General features: G+C 43.7%; 1 protein-coding gene across 3 annotated transcripts in view; it reads right to left on the bottom strand.

Annotated features, from left to right (window-relative positions):
- The window catches only part of LOC135488904 (G protein alpha i subunit-like), a 54782-nt gene that overhangs the window by 3128 nt on the left and 27873 nt on the right, over positions 1-23781 (bottom strand). The window contains exons 1-7 of one of the 3 annotated variants that reach the window (XM_064773832.1): positions 22467-22604; positions 2798-2921; positions 2085-2269; positions 1547-1785; positions 963-1091; positions 388-517; positions 90-243 (exon numbers count right to left, since the gene is read on the bottom strand). In XM_064773832.1, coding sequence (XP_064629902.1) covers positions 90-243; positions 388-517; positions 963-1091; positions 1547-1785; positions 2085-2269; positions 2798-2921; positions 22467-22487 — 982 coding nt within the window. In that variant the 5' untranslated portion in view covers positions 22488-22604. Of the gene's footprint in view, positions 1-89; positions 244-387; positions 518-962; positions 1092-1546; positions 1786-2084; positions 2270-2797; positions 2922-22460; positions 22605-23781 lie in introns of those variants that run through there. The other 2 variants (XM_064773831.1, XM_064773833.1) reach the window with 2 other exon arrangements.

Here is a 23781-nt window from a genome sequence, read left to right on the forward strand (position 1 = left end):
AACAGCTATGTGTCAAATATTCAAATAACTTCAAGATCCACCGCCAAAACAGAACATTTTTAACCTTTTAAAACATTGTTTAAACCTACCCTCATAATCTGGGAAACAGCCCTTTATGCTTTTCTTTTTAAGCTTTGATAGTAGTACGTCGTGTTTGTTAAGAAACATGACGATGTCTGTTTTGTCCAGGAATTCATTTTGTGACACCTCGCTGAAGATTTGTAGGCTGTCCTGAAGATTGTTCTGAAAAACAAAAAAGAGCACACCTTCAGATGTAATAACATTCTAGTGTTTATAGAAGTTTAATACGAATAGAGAGATTGTCCTTAATAGAGAGGTTGTCCTTAATAGAGAGGTGTCCACTAAGAGAGGTTCCATTGTACTTACTAAATTATGGTCCTCCTCTAAAGTTTCGTCAAAGCCACTTAACGAGGCGAAGAAAATCACCGCTGTAACACCTTCGAAAAAGTGGATCCATTTCTTTCTTTGGTTCTTCTGGCCTGCTACATCAATGACTCTGCAAATAGAGGCAAAAACATCATCGTCGTCGTCGTCGTCGTCGTCGTCGTCGTCGTCGTCGTCGTCGTCGTCGTCGTCGTCGTCGTCGTCGTCATCATCGTCATCATCATCAGTATTGGCTTCTTGGCCTAAACTAAGTTTGAGGTCATATCGTTAGGGATCATCTCAAAATTGCTTAATGCAATGAAAGAGGAATCTTTTTCATCTCTCTCACAACCTATCCCTCTTTTATTGATGATAAATGTTGATGTCTGGTATCCAAATTTTATCTGGCTGATGTCAGAAGTTTGAAAAAAGATGAAATTTCGCCCAGGTTTGGCTGAACCCTACAGTGCCGCACCAATGTTTGTCTATTTACTTGTGGCACAAGCAAAAACACTGCACATGAGCAGCAATATGACCTAGTCTCCCCTTTAACATCTTGAGCCTGGTGGTTTCCATACCTATAATCAAGTCCATCTACAGTAAATGCATGTTCTTGGACTCCTAATGTCGGCTTTCTAATGAAGAGGATGTCCTGAAGAGTGGGGATGTAATTGGATGACATGACGCGGTCTAAATGGTCTAGAAAGCTGAAATTGAAAATAAGCAGGCCTACATGTACGTGCATTTAAACAAAGTGCTTATTGAACTTCATTAAATTCCAGATGTACACTCCTATAACAGTCTAATCTGATGCCTGATGTCTAATGTCATGATGTGGTTTTTAAAATAATATCAAAGCCATCCATATTGGTATTTGATTAGCAAACAATCGTATTTGGCATTTAGATAGTGAGCTATCATGTTCGTTCTTTCGATGGTCAGCCAAGCATATTTGGACTATCAATAATTCATCTGTATTTGAATCTAGTGTTATCAAAACCATTTATTTTGATTGGATGTGCATTATTCAATACTTGGACAGTAAGCCATCCACGCATATCTGATATTCACGGGGTAGTACGATGATTTGGATAGTTTTCTGCCCGTCTCATTGACTCAGTGGATGGTAATCCATCCTTATATGTCAATGATGAGTACTTACTATTCCTCTCCTTGACTTGGAGGGATCTCAAACTCCTCCCGCTTTGCATAGCACTGCTTGAATTCAGGCGTTCGAACTAACGTGATGAAATCTTTGTTAAACTTCTGGACCTTTTCTGAATTTGTTGGTGAGAGCAAAAGTGCTTTTTTCCCTGCAACTGTCTCATCTTCGTCTGGAGAACCAGTCCTATACAAATGGACCGTCCAGGGGCAGTCTCTTTGGAATTTAGCGGCAATTTCCTGCAAAGAAACAAAAATTACTTGGCACCTACGAATCCACAAGCCTCTGTGCTTCAACAGTTGGTGCGTGGTCGTTTAAGTATCTTAAGAACCATGATTAACCAGATGATTATCATCTCACAGAAGGCCTTATCTTTCGACCTGAAGACCAACAATTTGACCCTTGGCCCCTACCCATAATCCCCCTTTAAAAGTTCCATCAAAAAACCTTAAAGCAGACCTGTGTTTTTTTCTCATTTCTAATGCATCTCATGCTTCTTGCATTTGATCACCATTTCAATATTTAAAACGTTTCTAACCTGTATATGTGGATCTTGGAATTCTATGTTAAATTTAGGCATGCTCACTAGTACCACATGAATTGCATCTGCCACATTGTCATATACATGGGACTTCAACTTTGACCTCTCAATATCCGGGTAACCATCACCATGGTGAATACGGAGCTGCTTGATGAAGGTGCTCTTGCCAGAGCCAGCCCCACCTGAAAAGAGCATCTCATAGCTCTCAAAAGTTTGAATTTTTTGAGACAACCTGTGATTTTGCTCAAGAATTGTAATTATTCCACATGTTGTTTGCCAGCAATTCCATCAGCCAATTCAATATCAATTATAGCTGAATCTCTTTCTGTCTCTGTCCTTATCCAGCTCACCTACCCCCTCCCCAGGCATGCTGCAGCACTAACTGACTTGTCAGTTATAGTTTCATATGTTGTTTGCCAGCAATTCCACCCCCAAATATCAATAGCTAACTCCTTCTGCCTCGTCTCTTCTCTGTCCTTATCCAGTTCGCAACCCCCTCCCCGTCCCCTGAGGCATGCCGTAGCATCAGCTAGTTTGCCAATAACAGTTTCAGCAGTTTGCAGCAGTAGCAATATCTGAATCTCTTTCTGTCTCTATTCTTATTCAACTCGCCAACACACAACTCCCCCGTCCCCTGAGGCATGCCGTGGCATCAGCTGGTTGCCCAATAACAGTTTCCGTTCGTACTTTGGCAGCAGTCTGTCACTCACCCAATATCAATAGCTGGATCTCCTTCTGCCTCCGTTCTCTGTCCTCATCCAACTGGTGGTCGATGCTCCGACTCCGAGCAATCGCACCCTTATTCTGCCGATGCATCCCGAGGATGTCCGAAGTCTAGAATTAGAAGAATAGGAACAGACCGTAAGATATTGATCTCATTCAACCAAGTGGCTAAAGAGGAATTATTCACTATAGAGCCATGAGAAACGTGTGCTGAAAGAAAGTACCCCGGGGGAAAGTTCCCAGGCTCTCCTCTCTTCTACGTTCATGTCTCTGGATGCGGTGTGATAAAGGATGGAGGTCACATCAATATTTGGGGGACACGTGTCGGTCTTCTATTCTGTGAGTAATTTTGACGGAGAAGCCCGTTATGTAGATGGCAGCCTTAAAGGTAAAAAGAATTGGGTAAAATGAAGCAATTGAAAATGCAATTGTTACCGCCGAGTTCAGGCTTTTGATCTCCGGGCGAAGAAGCGCAAGTCAACTCTACCATTTCCAATCATTGCGTTGGAGTGTACCCCAGCGAAAGCCCACTTAATGGAGCTGACAACCCCTCCCCAACTCTGAACTCTCACCCGTACTCAAGGAACGAAGTGACTCGCCGAAGAGATTTGCAACCACAAAACTATCGGTCAGAAGTCCGAACTCATCCCACTACCACGCCACTGACCGCGCCATCAATACTTGACGATGACGGATCGGATTCTGACCGCATGATTTCTATCGTCTGTCATACATTTCTTATCAATAAGGAGCTACTGTTACTATGTCCTAGGGGCACGAGAGGGACTTAATGAGTTGATAATTAGAGCACGGTTGAGCATGGCAGCCAAGAACCAGTTAGTCCTGGTGGGTGAGAATGTTGCTTCGGGGCCAGGCCGGCCAAATTAGTTGGACCATGATTTCAGTCACGCTAAACCATGTTGACAAGTAGAGGAATTTTGCCGAGCAAGGTTGCATCGCATTTTAGGGGTAACCTGGTGCCCTTTTTACAGACCTTTCAGGAGATTTTATATGATGCTCGATTTCACTGAAATCCATCATTGGTCAAAGTTGCTGTACCCACGGCACGGTTCCAATATCTTTTTGCCAAGACCTGGTATCGGGCCGGGGATGGACTCGGAACTCAGGAAAAAGAGATGCCAAACTCATCGCTCTTGTATCTACAAGTATCAGGTTGATGAGTCTATTTTCAGGCAATGAAATTGTTGCCGTTATTCAGAGCAGTGACTACCAGGTACACACTTCTAGCCGACTATATTTCTCCCGTTACTTGTATTCTTGAAAGCTTAATAGTATTGGGTTGTGTTTGTATAATTTTTTAGCCTCGTGTGTAGCATTCCAGCAGGCCATTAGCATCATCGACTGCTTGTATCCACATTTTCTTGGTTGATTGGTAACTGAAGGATTATTTTAAACCCGCTCCCACGTCCTGACATTGCTCGCATGAGCCAGCCAGTGTAGCAAGATGCAGAAATGAAACCACCAGGTTTCACCACATTTTTAACTGATTCGAGTAACTCCATTAAGTACTGTTCGGCAAGCGGCTCTCCAGAGGTTAACAATTATGCCTGTTCGGCGAGCGACTTGCCAAGTAAACCAGCCAAATTTTATGACGATGGCGACAGGTAAGCTTATGTTCGACACTACTTAATTTTCTGCTCGACAGAACGATAGAGATTCTCTTCACAGTCCATGGCTTTCACGCGGAAGCTTCTGCATTCAAGCAGTGTCTTTCAAATAAATTTTATTTGAAATAAAGTTTTCATTTGAAAGACTGATTGAAGAGAAGAAGAAAATAAACCGAGAACGAAGTGAATCTGAAACCATGCAATTATGGCTTCACAGTAACCAATTATTTCCAGGCAAAACATTGTTTTTGCCGCTGTGCTAAGTACTGCACTTTAGTGCGGTGTTTTTGCTGTGCTAAGTACTGCACTTTAGTGCGGTGTTTTGCTGTGCTAAGTACTGCACTTTAGTGCGGTGTTTTTGCTGTGCTAAGTACTGCACTTTAGTGCGGTGTTTTGCTGTGCTAAGTACTGCACTTTAGTGCGGTGTTTTTGCCGCTGTGCTAAGTACTGCACTTTAGTGCGGTGTTTTTGCTGTGCTAAGTACTGCACTTTAGTGCGGTGTTTTTGCTGGGCGAGTATTTGGTGTTGCGTATGCTGTTTCATACGCAAAGCAAACTCTCAACCGCAGCTATGAAGGGGATATTTTCCTTTGGAAAGGGCGTAGGCCTTTATGCTGACACTACTCTCGTCGTCTTTATGGTTATAATGGCCCAACAACAACCGGTGAAGACAAAGTTGCGAAAAGATCTGTGCGACAAAACCCGACAATTTCGGGCTATAGTGTCATCCTGCCACAGCGACTATCACACCGAGTTTGGGACTTCTCTTTTTTTCCTCTGTTTTTCTTGATATTTTGTTAAAACAGAATACAGTAGACTGTTTCAGCTGTGTGTAACTGACTTGGGTAATAAAAATTGGCTATTTTACACATAACACTGCTGTTCATGAAAGTAAGCCTATCTGAGCGTCCAAACCACAAAATTGCCCCGGCAAAGGTTTGAAATTTCACAACTTTATCAAATTCGTTGACATTGTTCAACATCATCGCTTGGAGGAAACAATAATTCTGATACGTGTTGAGAAATAAGATACTCTTTTGTGTGTGGCGCTGTCTGATTTGTTTATGGCCACTGGGGTTTGGTCTGACATCTTATCCTGAATCTCTGATTTGCCGATAATCATACTAGAGTTCGTAGCTTTATCTCATCTAACTCGTTCTCAAGGTGGTGAAAGGTGCGTGAAGTGTCCTGAGAGTGAAGGTCAAATGTTTCATTTGTGTAATGAAAGACTACAACGACAACTGACATTTCTCATGGTAAATATTCTCGTCATCACCTCCCTGTACATGTAGTTACAGCCAACTCCCCACAGTGTAACTAACGGATGGTTAATACATCAATTGAAACTATGCCGTGTTCTTTCTTCTGATCAGAAGGCCGAATCTTCAGTTGATGATGTCCCGATATGGCTGCGAATCCTACAAACTGCGTGTACAAACTGTAGCAACTGGCAACACTGATCATCAGCTGTGCTGTTGAGTGAAATTGAGAGTCCAACGGATTAAGATCCATTGCTATGGTGACCATTGGCCTTACATTAAAATTTCCACAAACTTTCATCCTGATTGGGACAGGATGTTTCACACTTGTGCCAACGAAACCTCCTTGAGATTTCAGTTCTGGAGCAGAAATGGCCCGTGATATCTATCCTTCTCAACCAGCTCGCACGTATCCTTGGCACACTAATGCCATGAAGAGCGCCCGAGTGTCACAAACCAATTTCCCCAAGTAGCCTTTCCATTACAATATATCAACGGTACAGCTACTGTACATGGTAACTGCATCAAGTCGTAAACGCTGCGCAGATTGGGTTTTACGGTACATGGGGTAAAATTTTACAAGAGAGCGGTTGCCGTTGGTGCGTTTGCCTTTTGCATTTGCCATGGCGACGGTGCCTAAATACAGGCCCTATTGTCCACATGTTCATCGGGCCCGATCTCGCTAACTGATCTGCGCCGGACTTAAACAGGAAATGAGAAGGTTCATTTTCACCGCCCGAGAAAATGTAAAAAGTAGGCCGATACGCTGGTCGTGCGAACCCCCCTTTTTGTAAGATGTTATGGTATAGAATGGCTGTAACATCTAACCTCAGATAACAGCTGTGGAAGAACCTGTTGCATTGATCCCCCGCCTTGCCTTCAGCCAGAGCAGGTTATCAAACCAAGCATTGCTTTCCCATTGATCCTGTTGAGTTCTTACATAAACAAAGACTGCACAGCAAAGGTTTGTGAGCGGTGCTCAGATCATGGCCTTAGGAGGGCGATGAGGACAGTGCTATATGAGATTGCCACGGTCACACAATAAGAAGATAATATTGATAGGGATAGCAATAAAGGATGGCAATGGGCTGTACGGGAACAGATAGAGGAAGGGCCGTAACATATTGAGAGATGAAGTTGTAAAGACTTTCCGTGTGGTGGTGGTGGGGGGGGGGGGGGCACTATTTCGTAAGGTCATCGGACATTTGCAACTGCGGCAGCTTTAGTTGACCTCTCTGCATCCATTTCTAATGTTGTTCAGTTTGCCTGCCGATAACTTCGTTGAACCGACGTGAATACGAGACATCGAGAGACCATCTTGCGCGCCTGGTCGGACACTATACCCATTATGTTATGATGGTCGGTTAAGCAGTCTGGTAATTCAAGCCCATGGCACGGGTCTTGTATGCTAAGCAGAGAACGGCAAACATTTACCGTCGCCTATCAGCCATGAATTATGCAGGTGGGGATGGCTATAGGATTACAATTGCCATGCTCCCTCGACTGCTGCAATATCTATCAAGAGTCTTTCAAGTAAATTTAGTCGAAAGACTCTGATCTAAGGGCATTCCTTAGTCCTGAACACATTTAGCTCCATGCTCCGACAACTAATTAAGGCGTTGTGTCAGGAATAATTCTCCCGTTGCATTTTTGTTGTGTTTACACCCCGTTATTTGTCAGTTGACTCAACAATATCATTGTATTTTCACACCAGTCACGTTTTCGCCAGAGCTTTATTAGCCACGTCGCGTTTCTCACGTATCTCAACGCAAATGTATCAACAGCCACTGGTGAAGCCAGATAAGGAACCATTCAGGCGATTTGCTCAGTACGTGCAGCAGCACCAACATCACACGGAGGAAGACCCTTCCTTTGGCTCAAACAGATGATGAGGTAAGTCAAGTGAATGCAATAGCAGGGATTGCATTACAAGTGAACAATCGCTGTTCAACCTTTGGTCTTAGGGCCGGGAATAGCTGATGGGGGCACGCACATCGCGTGGTCTTCACGAGGCACGTGACATATCGATGACGTATCTCCTCGAAACCCTTCGGCTCAAATAAGTATACGCGACCAGCCAATGTCACAACTGCTTTGACTACTCTCTAAGTCCTTTCACCCTTTAAAGAGATAAGTTGGACGTGGGTTTTATGTGGCCAGGGGGTCACCATGCCAACTTACCACCATCTCACAATGGTGAAGTCACCGTTCACCATGGTGAATTCTGACTCAGAGTTTACCATAGTCACCATGGTAAATATTTCTCACCGTCCCAATTCATATGCTGTCAGTTTACCATGGTGATTTGTGGATTTACCATGGTTAAATTGAGACACATTTTTCGTAAGGGATATCATGAGTGATAATTGGGACTTATTCACGTAGATGGAGACCGGTGGGATTCGAACCAGCGCAAAAAAGACCCACGCGCAGTGTCGCCAACCGCCCCAATCCCCCGTGCTGAATATGTACCGGCTACCGCTCTCTCCATCATCAACGACGATGTATGTCGGTGCAGGCCGTGCGAGGTCGTTTCAATGAAAAAGACGCACGCCACTGCGGTACCTGTACCTGAGAAAACTTGCCGTTTTAGGCAGATTTGCGATGATTGAAACAATACATCTACCTCATAATTCTTGTACTCGAACGCCCGGAATCAGTATGTGCTGGAGTTTGAAAAGTTTGGGTGCGGGGTATGATAATGATGATAATGAAAATGTTTACATCTGTACATGGATGATTAGATAACAAGACAAGGAAGAAGAAAAAAATTTTTAAAAAATTCGGCAGATTCACCGGGGGTCGAACCCGTGACCAGCCGATCCACAGTCAAACACCTTCAGCGCTGAACCGTCAAGGCTTTCATGTTGAAATGGGGATTTTATTCGCCTCTTATATGCGGTATGCAAACGAGCGCGCCACAATAGTGACAAGGTCGCGCAGGTGGCAAAGTGATTAGCCGAAATAGTTCCAAGTAATCGTATATTTCGATAGTTGTACAGATTTTTCTCAACATATCGTATGTATATACCTCAGTGATATAAAAGATTATCTTTGCAGTTGATTTAACGTTTGAATGACCTTTTTTTTTTAAATTTTCAAAATCGAGGTCAGCAGGGTCAGACACAATCATTTATTGTTTTGAAAGACTCCGGCAGGGTCAAAAGAAACAGTTGTTGGCGCCGATGATGTCAGCAATATGGCGAATTTCCGCCCCACCCGTGAGATTTGCTCTCGTCACGTCATGAGCACATTGAACTGCTAGTGAACCGTGCTCAATATGTACCGGCTACCGCTCTCTCCATCATCAACGACGATATATGTCGGTGCCGGCCGTGCGAGGTCGTTTCAATGAAAAAGACGCACGCCACTGCCGTACCCGTACCTGAGAAAACTTGCCGTTTTAGGCAGATTTGCGATGATTGAAACAATACATCTACCTCATAATTCATGTACTCGAACGCCCGGAATCAGTATGTGCTGGAGTTTGAAAAGTTTGGGTGCGGGGTATGATAATGATGATAATGAAAATGTTTACATCTGTACATGGATGATTAGATAACAAGACAAGGAAGAAGAAAAAATTTTTTTTTAAATTCGGCAGATTCACCGGGGGTCGAACCCGTGACCAGCCGATCCACAGTCAAACACCTTCAGCGCTGAACCGTCAAGGCTTTCATGTTGAAATGGGGATTTTATTCGCCTCTTATATGCGGTATGCAAACGAGCGCGCCACAATAGTGACAAGGTCGCGCAGGTGGCAAAGTGATTAGCCGAAATAGTTCCAAGTAATCGTATATTTCGATAGTTGTACAGATTTTTCTCAACATATCGTATGTATATACCTCAGTGATATAAAAGATTATCTTTGCAGTTGATTTAACGTTTGAATGACCATTTTTAAAAAGTTTTTCAACATCGAGGTCAGCAGGGTCAGACACAATCATTTATTGTTTTGAAAGACTCCGGCAGGGTCAAAAGAAACAGTTGTTGGCGCCGATGATGTCAGCAATATGGCGAATTTCCGCCCCACCCGTGAGATTTGCTCTCGTCACGTCATGAGCACATTGAACTGCTGAACCGTGCTGAATATGTACCGGCTACCGCTCTCCACACCCAATGGTATATGGCTCAGTGGTCTGAGGCGCTGACCCGATTTGTTTTTCTTTTTGCGCTGGTTCGAATCCCACCGAATCTTTGAGATCTTATGATGCAAAACTTTAAGGAAGCGTATACTTCGCTTTCCCGTTATACACATTCGCCTTCTGGCTATTTCGGCGCGAAAGGTACATATTATTTAGAATATCTCAATAATGTTAGCGGTACCATTTATAAACCTTAAATGTTCCATTAACTATCAGCCTGATACAGCAGCTGGTTGTTAATTTTCTCTAGCCCTTGCTGGTAGAACCTTTGAGAAAATGAATATCGTGAACGCTGGCTTCGTGTTATTTACTAATAGCTTTCGGCTGAGTATAAATGGAATAATCCTTCACTTTTGAACCGAATACGTTAAAGTGCATGTTAATTGAGTCAAAATAGTCCGTCTATCTTATCCGACCTTGCTGACGATATGTAACGCGTACAGTACCAACATGTCTTCCAGCAAACCCACTTTTCTGATGTGCTTTTGACGCAACCTTTTAGTGAGCTTTCCAGACAAACATGAATGTCAAATAGAGATAACAACTTCAATCAGACCAAGAAATTGCTACTTTCTAAAGGAAAAAATGGAGCAGGGACGGCCGCATTCGGCTGGGGACTTTTTCCTTAAGAGACAAGCTCGCCAAAAAAAATGTTACCCTTTCGCCAGAAAAAAATGGAGCGCAGAATGTGCGCCTCGGTGTTTCTACAGAACGGTGTTTTGGGCTTGTGAATGAATTTAGAGCGCATTGAGAAGGTGCATGCATTGTAATTTATAAACGTGCTAAATAGGCACCAAATATTTTCTACTTCTTTTTTATTTGAAACTGACGTCTTGTGAGGTCAAGGCCGCGCTCTTGTTTTCAATATCAATTTCCATTGTTTTGTACAAGATGAAAAGGGACACCGCGCATGGGCAACAATACGACTTCTGTTTGTTTTCGAAGGAAACTAGTTTTTATTACTGCGTTTATTCAACATTGAGTCCCTACAAATGCCACCACTAGTTTCCGTATCAAATGATGTATCCAAACCGTGTCCTGTTCTCGTACAGAAACCAACAACAGAGTAAATCTATCAAATGGTTGATTAATTAACACACTGAGATAGATTAGTGCATCTCAGGCAAGATGGTAATTCGTTAAACAACAAACAGGGCACGTCCGGCATGCAGAAGGTGAGCAACAAGGCAAGGTGCCAATTTGTTCCTTTGACAGCCAGCAGCAAAGCAGCGTGTCCTGTAAGCAGAGCTTTACCGAAATGGTGTCCTTTTTTCCCTGAACTTGGTAAAATCGTAATACATGTACATTCCCTCTGTCTGCGGCCGGAGCACGAGTGTTCTGTGGGTTGACACTGATTGGTTTTTTCACCCTTGATGCAAAAATGTTTGATGAAAATGAACGAGCTGCTGAAATGCTGAGTGGAGAGCGCAGATTACATTACACACGACGACCGATGTATCCATTGTATTAGTGTCATTTCTGTCTTCACCAAGAACGTGTTTATCTAATTAACGGCCCCAAGTGTATCTGATTCTCAGTTCAAACCCCTACCCCTCGACTAAGATACATAATTAATAGCCTGTTGGCGTTGTACATACAATATAAAACGCTAACTTATATCGTGTTACAAGGTAATAAACGTGTTTGAGCCTCGGGCGGGTTTTAATTTGAAATGATGGAACCTACGAATATAGTATCAGGATTGTGGTATGCGATGTGCCATCAGCGTTCTCAGGGAGAGAGACCGCGTTCGCTATTCAGGTCATGTCGATGTTCATGTAATATTAACGATAAAATTGTCATATAAACGTCCCAAGAAAGTCTAGCCATTAGAATAAATGTCCCAAGTGCAGTCAGGCTTCTCTTTCAAATGTTTGATTCGAGGACCAGTGTCAACCGCTGGTAGCGACCAATCTGAGTCTGTAATGTCCCTCACTCGCAATCCTAACAGTTGGTTGGGACCTGGGTCCCTCACTCTTGGTCTATTCCATGGTATAGGGAGCAGTTTGTTGAGACCTGGGTCCCTCACTCTTGGTCTATTCCATGGTATAGGGAGCAGTTGGTTGGGACCTGGGTCCCTCACTCTTGGTCTATTCCATGGTATAGGGAGCAGTTTGTTGAGACCTGGGTCCCTCACTCTTGGTCTATTCCATGGTATAGGGAGCAGTTGGTTGGGACCTGGGTCCCTCACTCTTGGTCTATTCCATGGTATAGGGAGCAGTTTGTTGAGACCTGGGTCCCTCACTCTTGGTCTATTCCATGGTATAGGGAGCAGTTGGTTGGGACCTGGGTCCCTCACTCTTGGTCTATTCCATGGTATAGGGAGCAGTTGGTTGGGACCTGGGTCCCTCACTCTTGGTCTATTCCATGGTATAGGGAGCAGTTGGTTGGGACCTGGGTCCCTCACTCTTGGTCTATTCCATGGTATAGGGAGCAGTTGGTTGGGACCTGGGTCCCTCACTCTTGGTCTATTCCATGGTATAGGGAGCAGTTGGTTGGGACCTGGGTCCCTCACTCTTGGTCTATTCCATGGTATAGGGAGCAGTTGGTTGGGACCTGGGTCCCTCACTCTTGGTCTATTCCATGGTATAGGGAGCAGTTGACGTAGTCGCTTTTAATACAAAATATTTCCAAGACCAAGTTCCAACACTCATCAGTCGCATCTAATTAAAGCGAGATCCGCATATTGTAATGTTAGGCATTTCTTCATCGGCGACCACTGTTTACATCATTAGCCCATCTGTCAATTCCTCAGGCCGGCATCATGTCTCCGACCCCAAAAGAAATTGTCCACTTCCTGGGTAATCTTTTACCCCGTTTTTTTCCAAAATGCTGCATAAACCATGTTGCATCATCAGATTGACAGTGCATATAGACGTAGTTTAGCCCTAAGTGGCGTATTTGATCAACATCTTTGGCCAGTAAACAAATCATGCAGATGGGATGGCTGCGTCCGTATATTCCGCGTTTTTTGGTGTCACAGAGTCTGGCAGACGGTCTGGCTCATCAGCGCAGAGGTCGTGGGTTTTGACTACCGGAGCGTCCGACTTCTCGTCAGAAGGTGATGGGTTCGAGGTCCGACCAGTGGCACTCTCTGTACTTTCAACTCGCCTGAAGTGGCCAAGCGCAGCGCAGCATATGCGCGTTCCTTGACTTCTGACATGGAGGGTTGAGAATGAATGAAAGGTGAAACCATGTGATAGAGCTGTCGTCCATTTTCAATCAGCAGTCGGCAGCTGACAGTTGTGATGAAAGAGAATCTCATAGTACCAATCTGCCTCATGGAGTATGACACTTGTCCTCGGTACTGTCAAAGCGTTTATTCATCTAAGACTGATGACAGGACCTTTCAGCATACTGTGTGAAGATCCAACGATACGACTGCCACCCACTTTCAATCAGCCGTTGTGGCAGCCAAGGTGATCAGGATTTCATAGGGTGACGGTGCGGAATCGGTCAGACATCTTATTCGTGTTTCAGTTTGAAGTGCACGCAGTGTGACCAGTATTTCTAACGAATGGTATCCAGTCACTGCACTTTGAAAGATTCGTCTCATCCCAATATATTGTCTCTCAACTTCCGTCCCAATAATCTGCTGCGAATTGGATGGTCGGCCGATCAAAAACGGACGAACCGCAAATCGGTTTTCGGTACCAACCATAACCGTTATAGTCGAGTATATACCGCCGAATCCAATCACTCTGTTAACTTTAGATGGCCAGTCCACCAAAAACGAATGAACCGAAATCTCTTTTCCTTTCCAACCATAAATCACTATAGCCTCATCTGTCGCGTGTACTGAAGGAAATGCCAGATAACCTGGCATTCCTGATTCAGTCAACGAAAGGACTTTCATTACAAGCTGAGAGATAACTACGTGACATTACTGAAATCGTGCAGGTATGTCAGTCAGCTCAGACATGTAATTGTCGTTATCGAGAAAGAGGTACCCATCTACGATCTCGAGTACTCGTTACTTTTTCTGCGTTTACTTGATGGGACTATATGGTAAAGCCCGGGGAAAATTCCATCGGAAAAACCAAACCATTTTGTTCGACGGCTAAGTTTTCGGCATGAAATCATGAAGTATCCTGCATGTTTGGAGAAGTCCCGGTCCTACTGGAAGCCATTTTTGTATGAAACACCAACATGTACCATGCCTAAGTTGTGCCTTTAACAATGGTCAAAGTCATTTCATTATAGATCCAAAGTGTATCCTGGCGGTGATTGAGCGAACTGTATTTCGTCTCGCATGTTCACCTTACGGTCGGCTTTTTTGTGCGCTCTCAGGTAATTATCTCCGTTTTTTGCCTATTTCTCGCTATTTTAGATTTTCTATACAGCTATCCCGTTTCTAAGTTTGTGCTCGTCCTTTTGCCAAATTTAGAGTTCGGTAAGGGCTATTATAAAGCTATAGTGAAGGTTCCAAGTTTTAGGTTACTTGGCAGTTTGGTTATTTGGTATGGCGGCCATTTCGGTTTGGTCATGTATACAGAGGTATAGGAAATGCATAGGTAAATGCATTATGGAAATAGGTCTGCTAGGGCAGCAAAACATTAGGTTTTACATTATGTAACATATCGAGGGTTGGGTGCGCACATGCGCTTTCCCGTCAAGCTCGCCGCGTGATTCGTGTTACGTGACACGCCCTTTTGTGCACGCCGGAGATCCTTTGTTAACTGGCTTTTACACCTTTCAACTGGTTTTATAATCCCATTCATAATCTCTGGGCGTGAGTTTAAATTCAGGTCTGGTGGCAATCTTGTTTCACTCCCTTCTAGGCCGTGGCTAGATTGCTTCGCTCCTAGAAGTTTTCTGTCATGGCTTCCAATAACATATTATTGCGGAAAAGGCACTCATTAGTGGGCAGAGATTTGCTGCCCATTTTGAAGCTTCTCGCCCGTTTCAAGGACGACGACCTCCCGGACCCACTTGCTCGTATACGCCTCAACCGCCCTACCGAACAATTGGACGTCCCCGACATAGCAGTAGCCTTTCAGGAACTCACGGGTGAAGATGCGGTAGATTTTTTCAGAATGTCAGGTCGAGAAGATTCGGTAGGCAACTTCCGCCTGATGCTACATTCGGCCATTGTGGTTGCGAACGAGTATGGACAGCCCGTTGGACAACAATTGCATGAAGACGAAGCACCAGTAGCCAAAGCCCCTCGCCTCGACCGTCAAGAACAGGATGAGGAAACCGCGCCGCGTTTACGGGAACGAATTCTAGAACTAGAAAAGAGAGAAAAGAACCGAAAGGCAGAACCGGTGGAGGCAGTCCTGAGGAAGGTGAGGAATTTATCCTTACAAGTAAAGCCCAACGTTACCCTCATCCTAGCCACTTTAGACGAACTAGTGGCGTGCGCCAAGGACCAAGATCACAAAGATTTGCACCTCTTTTACGAGCTCGGCAAACAAGCTGAACGTTTCAAAGATACTGTTGATATCCCCACTTTTTGTCTTTCCGCATTGGGTGGAGGCCAGTCTGACGTAATAATGAAAGCTTTAGCCAAGTGCAAAAAGGCCAAAAAGTTGGTAAAAAAGCCGCTTCGTTCCAGGTCACAGTCTCCACCGGTTACCTCTTCTGCCGTATCCTCTTTCCCCCTTCAGCATGTTTACGCGCAGCCTCCCCCACCTCCCCAGCATCAGTTTGGCTTTGGTGGCTATGGTGCCGCTTACGGTCAGGGATATGGCGGGGGTTATGGGTACGGCAGAGGTAGAGGTCGCGGCAGGGGTTATGGCGGTTATGGTTATGCTAGAAATAACCCGGGCCCATGTAATTTTTTGCGGTGAGGTTGGGCATTGGTACAAAGAATGTGAAAAGATGAAGTTGGCAAAGGCCCAATTTGACAACAAGAAATAGGTCTAAGGTAAAATAGTCCGGTACGCTAAGTGGTATAAGTGTATTGTTTAGAAAACCGTTAATAAGTAAAGCAATTTTGTTTTTGAACATCTTCCTCTCTCTCAGCTCAAGGGATCTTACCCCTTGCGGACCTAGTTCGCGCGAGCTGTGAGTTAGGAGAAGTTCTCCCTTTGATAGTCTGATACGCCTGTAATGAGATGTTTCTACATTTTATTTTGGTTCTTGCAGGAATCCCCCCCTACTATCTCACTGGGGCACTTTAAGCCAGAGATTCCAGAATGGGAATATGCGGTGAAATTTAATCCAATTGCTGCCGAAAAGGTCAAGAGGTTACAGGCGTCTTGGACTACCATTGGGGAAACTTCTCCTGACTTCACAGCTCAACAATTCAAACTCAATCAGGTTGTAAATGATGTATTACTTCTACAAAAAACTCCGGTGCCTTTGGACACTTTGCCTTTAAGGGACCCTGAACACTTTGTCGCTGGACAATTGCATCAAAATATTGAACTTTGGAGTTCCATAATGAACGATTTCCCAGAGAGCGAGATGGTTCACACTTGGTTGGAAAAAGGGGTTGATGTGCATTCTTTCTTTAGGCCATTTAAGGGTGAATTCAAGGGTCAGAAATACAATTTAAACGAACCCCCAGTTAGTTTTTTTTCCTAACTCTGTCCATTGTCAGAAACAAGCTGCTTTTATTTCCGAAACCTTGAATGATAGAATCAAAGCAGGTTCAGTCAGAGTTTGGGGTAAAGTTGGGGAGTGTCCGCCCCCTAAAGTAGTCATGCCCTTGGTAGTTGAACCTTCAAAGCCGAGATTATGCAATGACCAGAGATTCCTTAACCTGTGGATTAAGGATTCTCCCTTCACATTAGATACATTGAAAGAAGTACCGCGATTGGTACACAAAGATGCTCTCATGTTTGCCACTGATGAGAAATCGTGGTATGACCATATTAAATTATCGCTAACTTCGCAAACGTATTTTGGCATGGAATGGGCAGGTTGGTACCTAGTTTGTACGACGCTTCCGTTCGGATGGAAATCATCGGCTTATGTTTATCAAACTGTAGGCTATGCAGCTACAACCTTCTTAAGACATTTGGGGATCCCAACCATCCAGTATATTGACGACAGATTCTACGTGGTCCCTAAGAATATTGACGCGTCAAGCATTCCTTTGCTTTGGGTCTTTTTGGTATTATATATCCTTACAGAACTAAGTTACACGTTCTCCTTGCCAAAATGTGTTTTACAACCTATGATGGCGCTCAAGTCCTTAGGGTTTCTAGTAGATTCTAGCAGGCAGGCGTTTCTTCTGCCATCTGATAAGAAACAGAAGTTTAAGGTTTTGCGCGAGGAAATTCTTCGTCAGCCCTTCGTCAGCCTTAAAACGCTACAAAGATTCGCTGGTAAATGCATATCTATGATGTTGGTTTTTCCGGCCGCAAAACTATTTACGAGAGAGTTGTTTAGCGCAATAGCCAAAGCTTCGAAAAACAGTAAAACCATCCCAATCTCTGGCCCCCTACGGGACGAGATACAATTCTGGGCATTTTTGGATGATTGGCATGGGCATTTTTCTTGGAGACCAGAAAAACATTTACATTACGCTCTGGCTACTGATGCTTCGGGATATCGCTATGGCGCGGTCACTCTATCAGGGCCACAGGTTGGTCATACTTTAGGTGATTATTGGGCTGCAGATGATATAAGGCCGATTCATGTCAAAGAGGCCGACGCCCTCTATTCTTCCCTCTTAGCATTGAGTACAAATATAAAAGACCACCGGGTAGACGTTAAAGTCGATAACACAAGCCTAGTTTCGTCGTGGAATAACAAGGGTTGCAAGGACAACGCCTTAAATGAAATGCTCATAAAATTGTTTCATCTTACTCAGCAATTAAATATTGATTTACGTTTGCAGTACATTTCTTCGGCAGAAAACCCAGCAGATGCTCCTTCTAGGGCGATTTCAGCTCAGGACACTATGTTGGCAAGTGAAAAATGGTTCCAATTGGAGTTACTCTATGGCCCGCACGGAGTAGACCTCATGGCATGTGACTCAAATGCAATGCGTTCAATACAGGGCGATGTTTTGAGACATTTTACCCTGCACCCTTCACCTCTGTCAGCGGGTCAAAATGTTTTCGCCCAGGAAATAGCTAAGGAGCTAAATCCTTACGTTTTCCCACCTATCGCTGTCATTCTACCCCTTATTCAGTTTTTGATCCAGCAGGAAATCCCAGTTTGCACGCTTGTGCTACCCATGACGTCACCCGCGCCAATATGGTGGCCACTATTAAAGCCCAGGATAATTTCACAGGTTTGCCTTGGGGTTAAAGGAGAAAAGGGCGTAGTATATTATCCCTCCAAGCAGGGGTTCATCAGAGATAACGTCGGTTTGAGATGAACATTAATGGCTTTTCGAATTAGCTGCACATCATAATGTGCGATATCCTTCGAATATACTCTGTGGATGACGCTTTAATCTTGATTATTTCAGAAAATCAGCGTTGACATGGGGGCAATTGACAAGCGGCTCCAGGAGTTGGATAAGGCGGCTTCCGCAACCCCCCTTATGAAGAAAAGGCAATCCCTAAAAAACGAGCTGTTGCAATTTTTGGCACAACTGCCTAAGAGGCCAACCCTGGAACGGGTTTCTCCAAATGATCTAACACGATTTTTAGTATGGAAAGACAAAGCCGGTAGGACACAGATCCATAATGCTTCCTGTATATTCCTCGGGCATCATGGTAAATTCCACTGTGGGTGTCCTACCCGTCTTGCCTTCGGTACGTTAGAAGGATTAGTCCGGTCCCTGAAATCTATTATTTCTGAAGAAACCGACAGGGGCAGCACGTGGGATATTTTCTCCGGGGTTGGGAATCCGGCTGATTCACCTCCTGTGAAATCGTATTTGAAGTGTGTCAAACGAGAGCAAGGTTTCTCGCACGTAGTTGCCAAGCAAGCAAAACCCTTGTTCATGGATAAGCTTCAAGCTATTTCAAAATATATCGATAACCAGATTAAAAGACCAGATCTATCCCTTAGGGAGCAATTCGTTTTGTCCAGAGACCAAGCTTTTCTCAAGATGCAGTTCTTTGCCGGGGATAGGGCGAGTGATTTGGGAATTTTAAAAACACAGGAAGTTAAACGCTTACCCGATGGATCAGGTCTTGTAATCTCTCATTCCCATGGGAAATCGTTTTCGGTAAACAAAGTGAATACCTTCATTGTTAAAGAATGTCCAAATCATCTTATTTGCCCGGTAAAGGGAGTTCAGCAGTATATCTCCAAGGCACAAACCTGGGGGGTGGATCTTACGGTCGGATATTTATTCCGTCCAGTCTCAGAAGCCGGTGTAGTGTTGGATGCGCCTATTTCGTACAGTGCAATTTACGATAGATTAAAGATTTATCTAAATACATTGGGGATCAACCAGGGTGAGACCCCTCACGGCTTAAGAGCCGGCTGCTCCATTACTTTGCTTCTGTCGGGGGCAGCTTCAAGCCCGGCGGAAGTAATGTCTCATGTTGGTTGGTTCACAGAGGCATCAGCAGAGTACTACAGTCGGTCAGATATTTTGGTAAAAGCGGCTAATGTGTCCGAAGCCCTGGCTGACAGTTCTCGTCGGCCAGAAGCGGTTAAAACACTTTACAGTAAGTTTGGCGATGTTGATAATTTCCCAGCAGCGTTCCCTTGAGCAGATTTCGATGTACATTTTTATGCATTTTCGTATTGTAATTATTGCATGATTGTGTTGGTTAGAGTGTGGCCTCGCCTTTTCGCTACATGCATCATCATACTAAAACCATACCGTGTAATCTTCTGTGGAATTTAAAATACAGTGTTGAGTTCTTATAATAAAGCAATGTTAGAATTTAAGTTACAATTCCTCGTTACCTTATTTTCGAATTCCGGACTAATTAGTCCCTAATTAATAATTAATTATGGCGGATTAATTAGTTAATTTTGTTTAAGTATTGGGAAAGGAGTTATGAAGTAGGGCATGTTTCTCCGGGATGGTTGAGAGCCCGGGCGTGCGCGCCTGTACATTTTCACACCCCAACACTTAAATGTGAAGATCATACACAAGCCTGGAGACACTTTGGGTATGTGCAGATCCAAAGTGTATCCTGGCGGTGATTGAGCGAACTGTATTTCGTCTCGCATGGACACCCAGAAGGAAGACTGTTTGGCGTGTACAGGTTAATGTAAACCCTGTGTACGATGGCAGGCTCTGGAGCCACTGCAGTGGATTGGCTTTCCCCTCCCTCCCCGCCCTAGTATCCGGATTGCTTTAGAGCCGTGTATGTATCTTCGCGCCATTACATTTTCACACCCCAACACTTAAATGTGAAGATCATACACAAGCCTGGAGACACTTTGGGTATGTGCACAACACAGCTCTTCATAACAATGGGTTGCCATTTCACAAGTCACCATTGCATTTAATAACCGGCCGAGCGCATATGAATGAAGAGTTTGTATCTAGATGCATTATTCAAGCGAGGACCCCAAGGACCTTATCATTGGTATTGACCGTTGGTAAGGAGCATTAAATGGCTATCTGATGTGTGTACTAAGATAACGGTTAGACGCGACGCATATCCAACTACCAGTTTATACTGAGTCGAACGCATGGAGGAATCCTATTTGGGAGTTTGTTTGGTGAGATTTCTTGCTGGAACTGCCTTTTGACGAGGCAACCTGACTTAAATACTCATAAAAGAGTAGAAAGTGGTTGTAGTCCTCGTTATCGAATGATATCGGGAAGCTCTAAAACGGATGCGCATTTTGCATAGCGCCTAGTTGAGAAATGAAATGCTCCTCTGAAGTATATTTTTGTGGGCTGTGAAAATTGGCCGGGGTAAGAACCCTTTAAGCGACGGCTTTTCTTGCCTCTGGTGGACAGGCATCTTATCGGTCAGTTTAAACGCGCTATCGTTGGCGTTTGGCTTTGAACTGAAAATGTGTAGCATCGGTCGGGTCTCTACGACAAAGATCTCCGAGAGATGTTAAGAGGAGCCATTTAGCACAAGTAAAATGACAGGCAGCTGCTGTGATGTTCTAATTGGGTTCTAAGGGGCCAGTTAACGTAAAGTAGGCCTACCTTTGGTTTTGTCTACTTTGCACTCTCATCTCAGTGCAATTTCCCTGCTTCGCTTTCAAAGCGCGTAGGAGGCATTTTTCAGCCGAAGTCTTACTTGTGGTGTAAAGCAACCAGTTCAGCTTTGATAATATGATCAGAGGCTTTCTCATTGTTTCAAACACATTGCCAAGCAATTATCGTAATGAAACTGGTAAAACTCATCGCAAGGAAAGCTGACATCTGCCAAGCATCAATCAGATCCCCTGGAAATGTGAGAAAGCTCCAACCAATGAGTGCCATGCTCGTGCAGGGTGCCGTTACAGCCTTGAGTTACGAGTTCACGGTCAGTTGCAGGCAACCAATTTATCCGAACATTTTCGCACTCGGAAAATGCGAAAACGACGGATAATCGAGGAGTGACACCACAACAAAGTCTAGGTTTAATAGTCCCGTAGTTCAGCTCTAAATTTAAGTTTTAACAGACTTGTGGTGTCTATTCGGAGGGGGGGGGGGGGGGGGGGGGCGAAGGGGGATCAGTTCAGCTTCAATATAATGATAATGCGATTACTCTTGTTACCAATAACATGCAGTTCCGAGAAATTATCACAATAAATTTGGTAAAAAAACACGTAATTGCATTGCAAACTGAGAACTCGCAAATACCAATCTTAGAAAGCCATTTCTTAAAGTACGAACATAAGAGGCGTCTCATAACACTTGCTTTGAGCTTCACGTCACGTACCAATATCAGCATACTCGGTTTTATTTGCTTGGGACCAGAAGGGTGCATGGCGTGTTAAACACCAGCCCTACGGTTTAGTGATACCGTAACAGGAGAATACGGCTTCACTGCTTAGGAGTTGTCTTTTTGTCACCTAAGGATTGGTACGTTTGGTGAAAAATGATTTTCTCTTTTATAAAAAAAGTGCATGTAATGATGAGCAATATATCATTTGTAACTGAACAATTAATGAATACTCTACTGGTAGTCCCGTCCGACAGTACGCTGACTGTTCTTGGGAAAAGGTATTGGGGCCAGAAGGTCGTGGGTTTGACTCTTGAAAGGACGATGCCACTGTTTTGTTATTGTGTTTTGGAGCAAGACACTTGTATCGTTCTTCGATTGAGATATCGAGTACATGTAGCTTGCGATGGGCTCCATACGGAGACTTAGTCTATAGGCCGATAAACCCGATTGCCAGTACAGCGCCTTACCGTGACGGAGGCCACGCAATATGGTCATAGACCGTTTACGTTTTAACACGTACATGTACTATATTGTTTATTTTTTGATATGATGGGTACCTTTTTTTCTCAAAATGATTGAGTGGGACCGCTTTGCCTTTCTGAGCTTACGCATGCAACACTTCTCAACACCCTGACGCGTACTGAGTGGATACATTTTGACCTGTTTGACATAATCACAAAGTAAAACTTTTTCAATTAGGGTATATGGGACTAACTTTCAGAGGGGAAAATATGGCCTGTTACATGTGATGTACATCGGTCTACATGGGATGATTGTTATAAAAAAACTACAATGAAATATCATGTCATTAATGTCGATGAAATAACACTTGTAATTTCATATTCATAACAGGATAAATCAGTACGGTACATGTAACAACATCACAAACAACTTCACGTGACAACATTTACCTTTACCTTCCGATGCACCCGCTTCATATTGGGAGAAAGTATCCAAAAAATATGCCAGGTATTTTCGATATCCTTCACTTAATGGTCCCGATATCACCGACGAAATATCTACATTACTTCACATCCGCGCATCCTCTCGCGGAAGCAGCCGACCAACGTTTCAGCAGTACGATGCGAAGGCCGCTTTTGAAGGAGGGGGCTGAGGGGATGCGACAGATCGATAATCAGCTATTTCTCGTTTTTTGTGTGGGGATTACATGTAGTTTAAGTTCGCTGAGGTAAAATAATGCTTTTAGATATCAGTCGATACCCATATTGCAACCAAGGAGGAACCGTCCGTACCGTCTGCGTGCTTCATTATGCTTATACATGAGTCTTACATGTTATCAGCTATTTATGGACTTCATAGAACCAAGAATAATGAATTCTTGATAGAACCAGTGAGTTTTTGTGAGATTCCTCGATTCTTCCAAATATTCATGCTCACTGTAATACAATGTAGTTTGTCGAATGGAGAGTCTTATCCTTTGGACTATCATTTTGCTTATTAGTGAAATCTTGGTATTTTGATTGGAGCCTTTCTCTCAATTGCCTGGGAAGGAGGGTCCGAAGGGGAGGTCACGTAAAACACGCCTGAATAGAACAAACCATGAAAGCTATCAGTGGTTGCTGTACTCACGGTGTTGTTGATAAACATCAGTCGGTACTATAACTGCTACATTCCAGTAGTATTCACCCTTTCGTGGCGCAAAAGCTCTCTTGGAATTCTACCGCAAGCAACTGGCGTTGTGTTTCTAGGTAATTAGAAGATACAACTTCAACATTCTTCAGAGCAGACATGATAGTCATCGCTTTACTATCACTGGAGTATGATGTATCAGAAGAGTCTAGTACTTTAATCAAGAATCTCGGAGCACCATTTTGAAGAAAATAATTGACCAAAATTATAAAGGTACATGAGTAACAGTGTACTAATGGAGTTACTAATGTGTCTGCTGTTAGTGATAATAAGATCACGACCTCGCCCGTTCATCTAGTTATCAAAAGATGTTTTACAAGTGCAACCTTCTGAACGCACACAGTCATCTCCTATCTGAAACTCCACCAAAACAAATCCAAGATTGAAGCAAATCCTCCTGTCATCGTCTTACAGAAAATTGAATCACAGATGCCAACCATGGTATTTCAGCAGTGGAATAATTCAATGCTATAATTTTATCTGAGTCCTAGAGGAGTTTATTTCCCTCGTTTTATTTAATGAAATAATACAGTCTCGGAACATCGTCATATTGGCAATGACGTGCATTTGAAGCACATGGTG

This window comes from Lineus longissimus, chromosome 6 (genome assembly GCF_910592395.1).
Source record: "Lineus longissimus chromosome 6, tnLinLong1.2, whole genome shotgun sequence".
NCBI lineage: Eukaryota > Metazoa > Nemertea > Pilidiophora > Heteronemertea > Lineidae > Lineus > Lineus longissimus.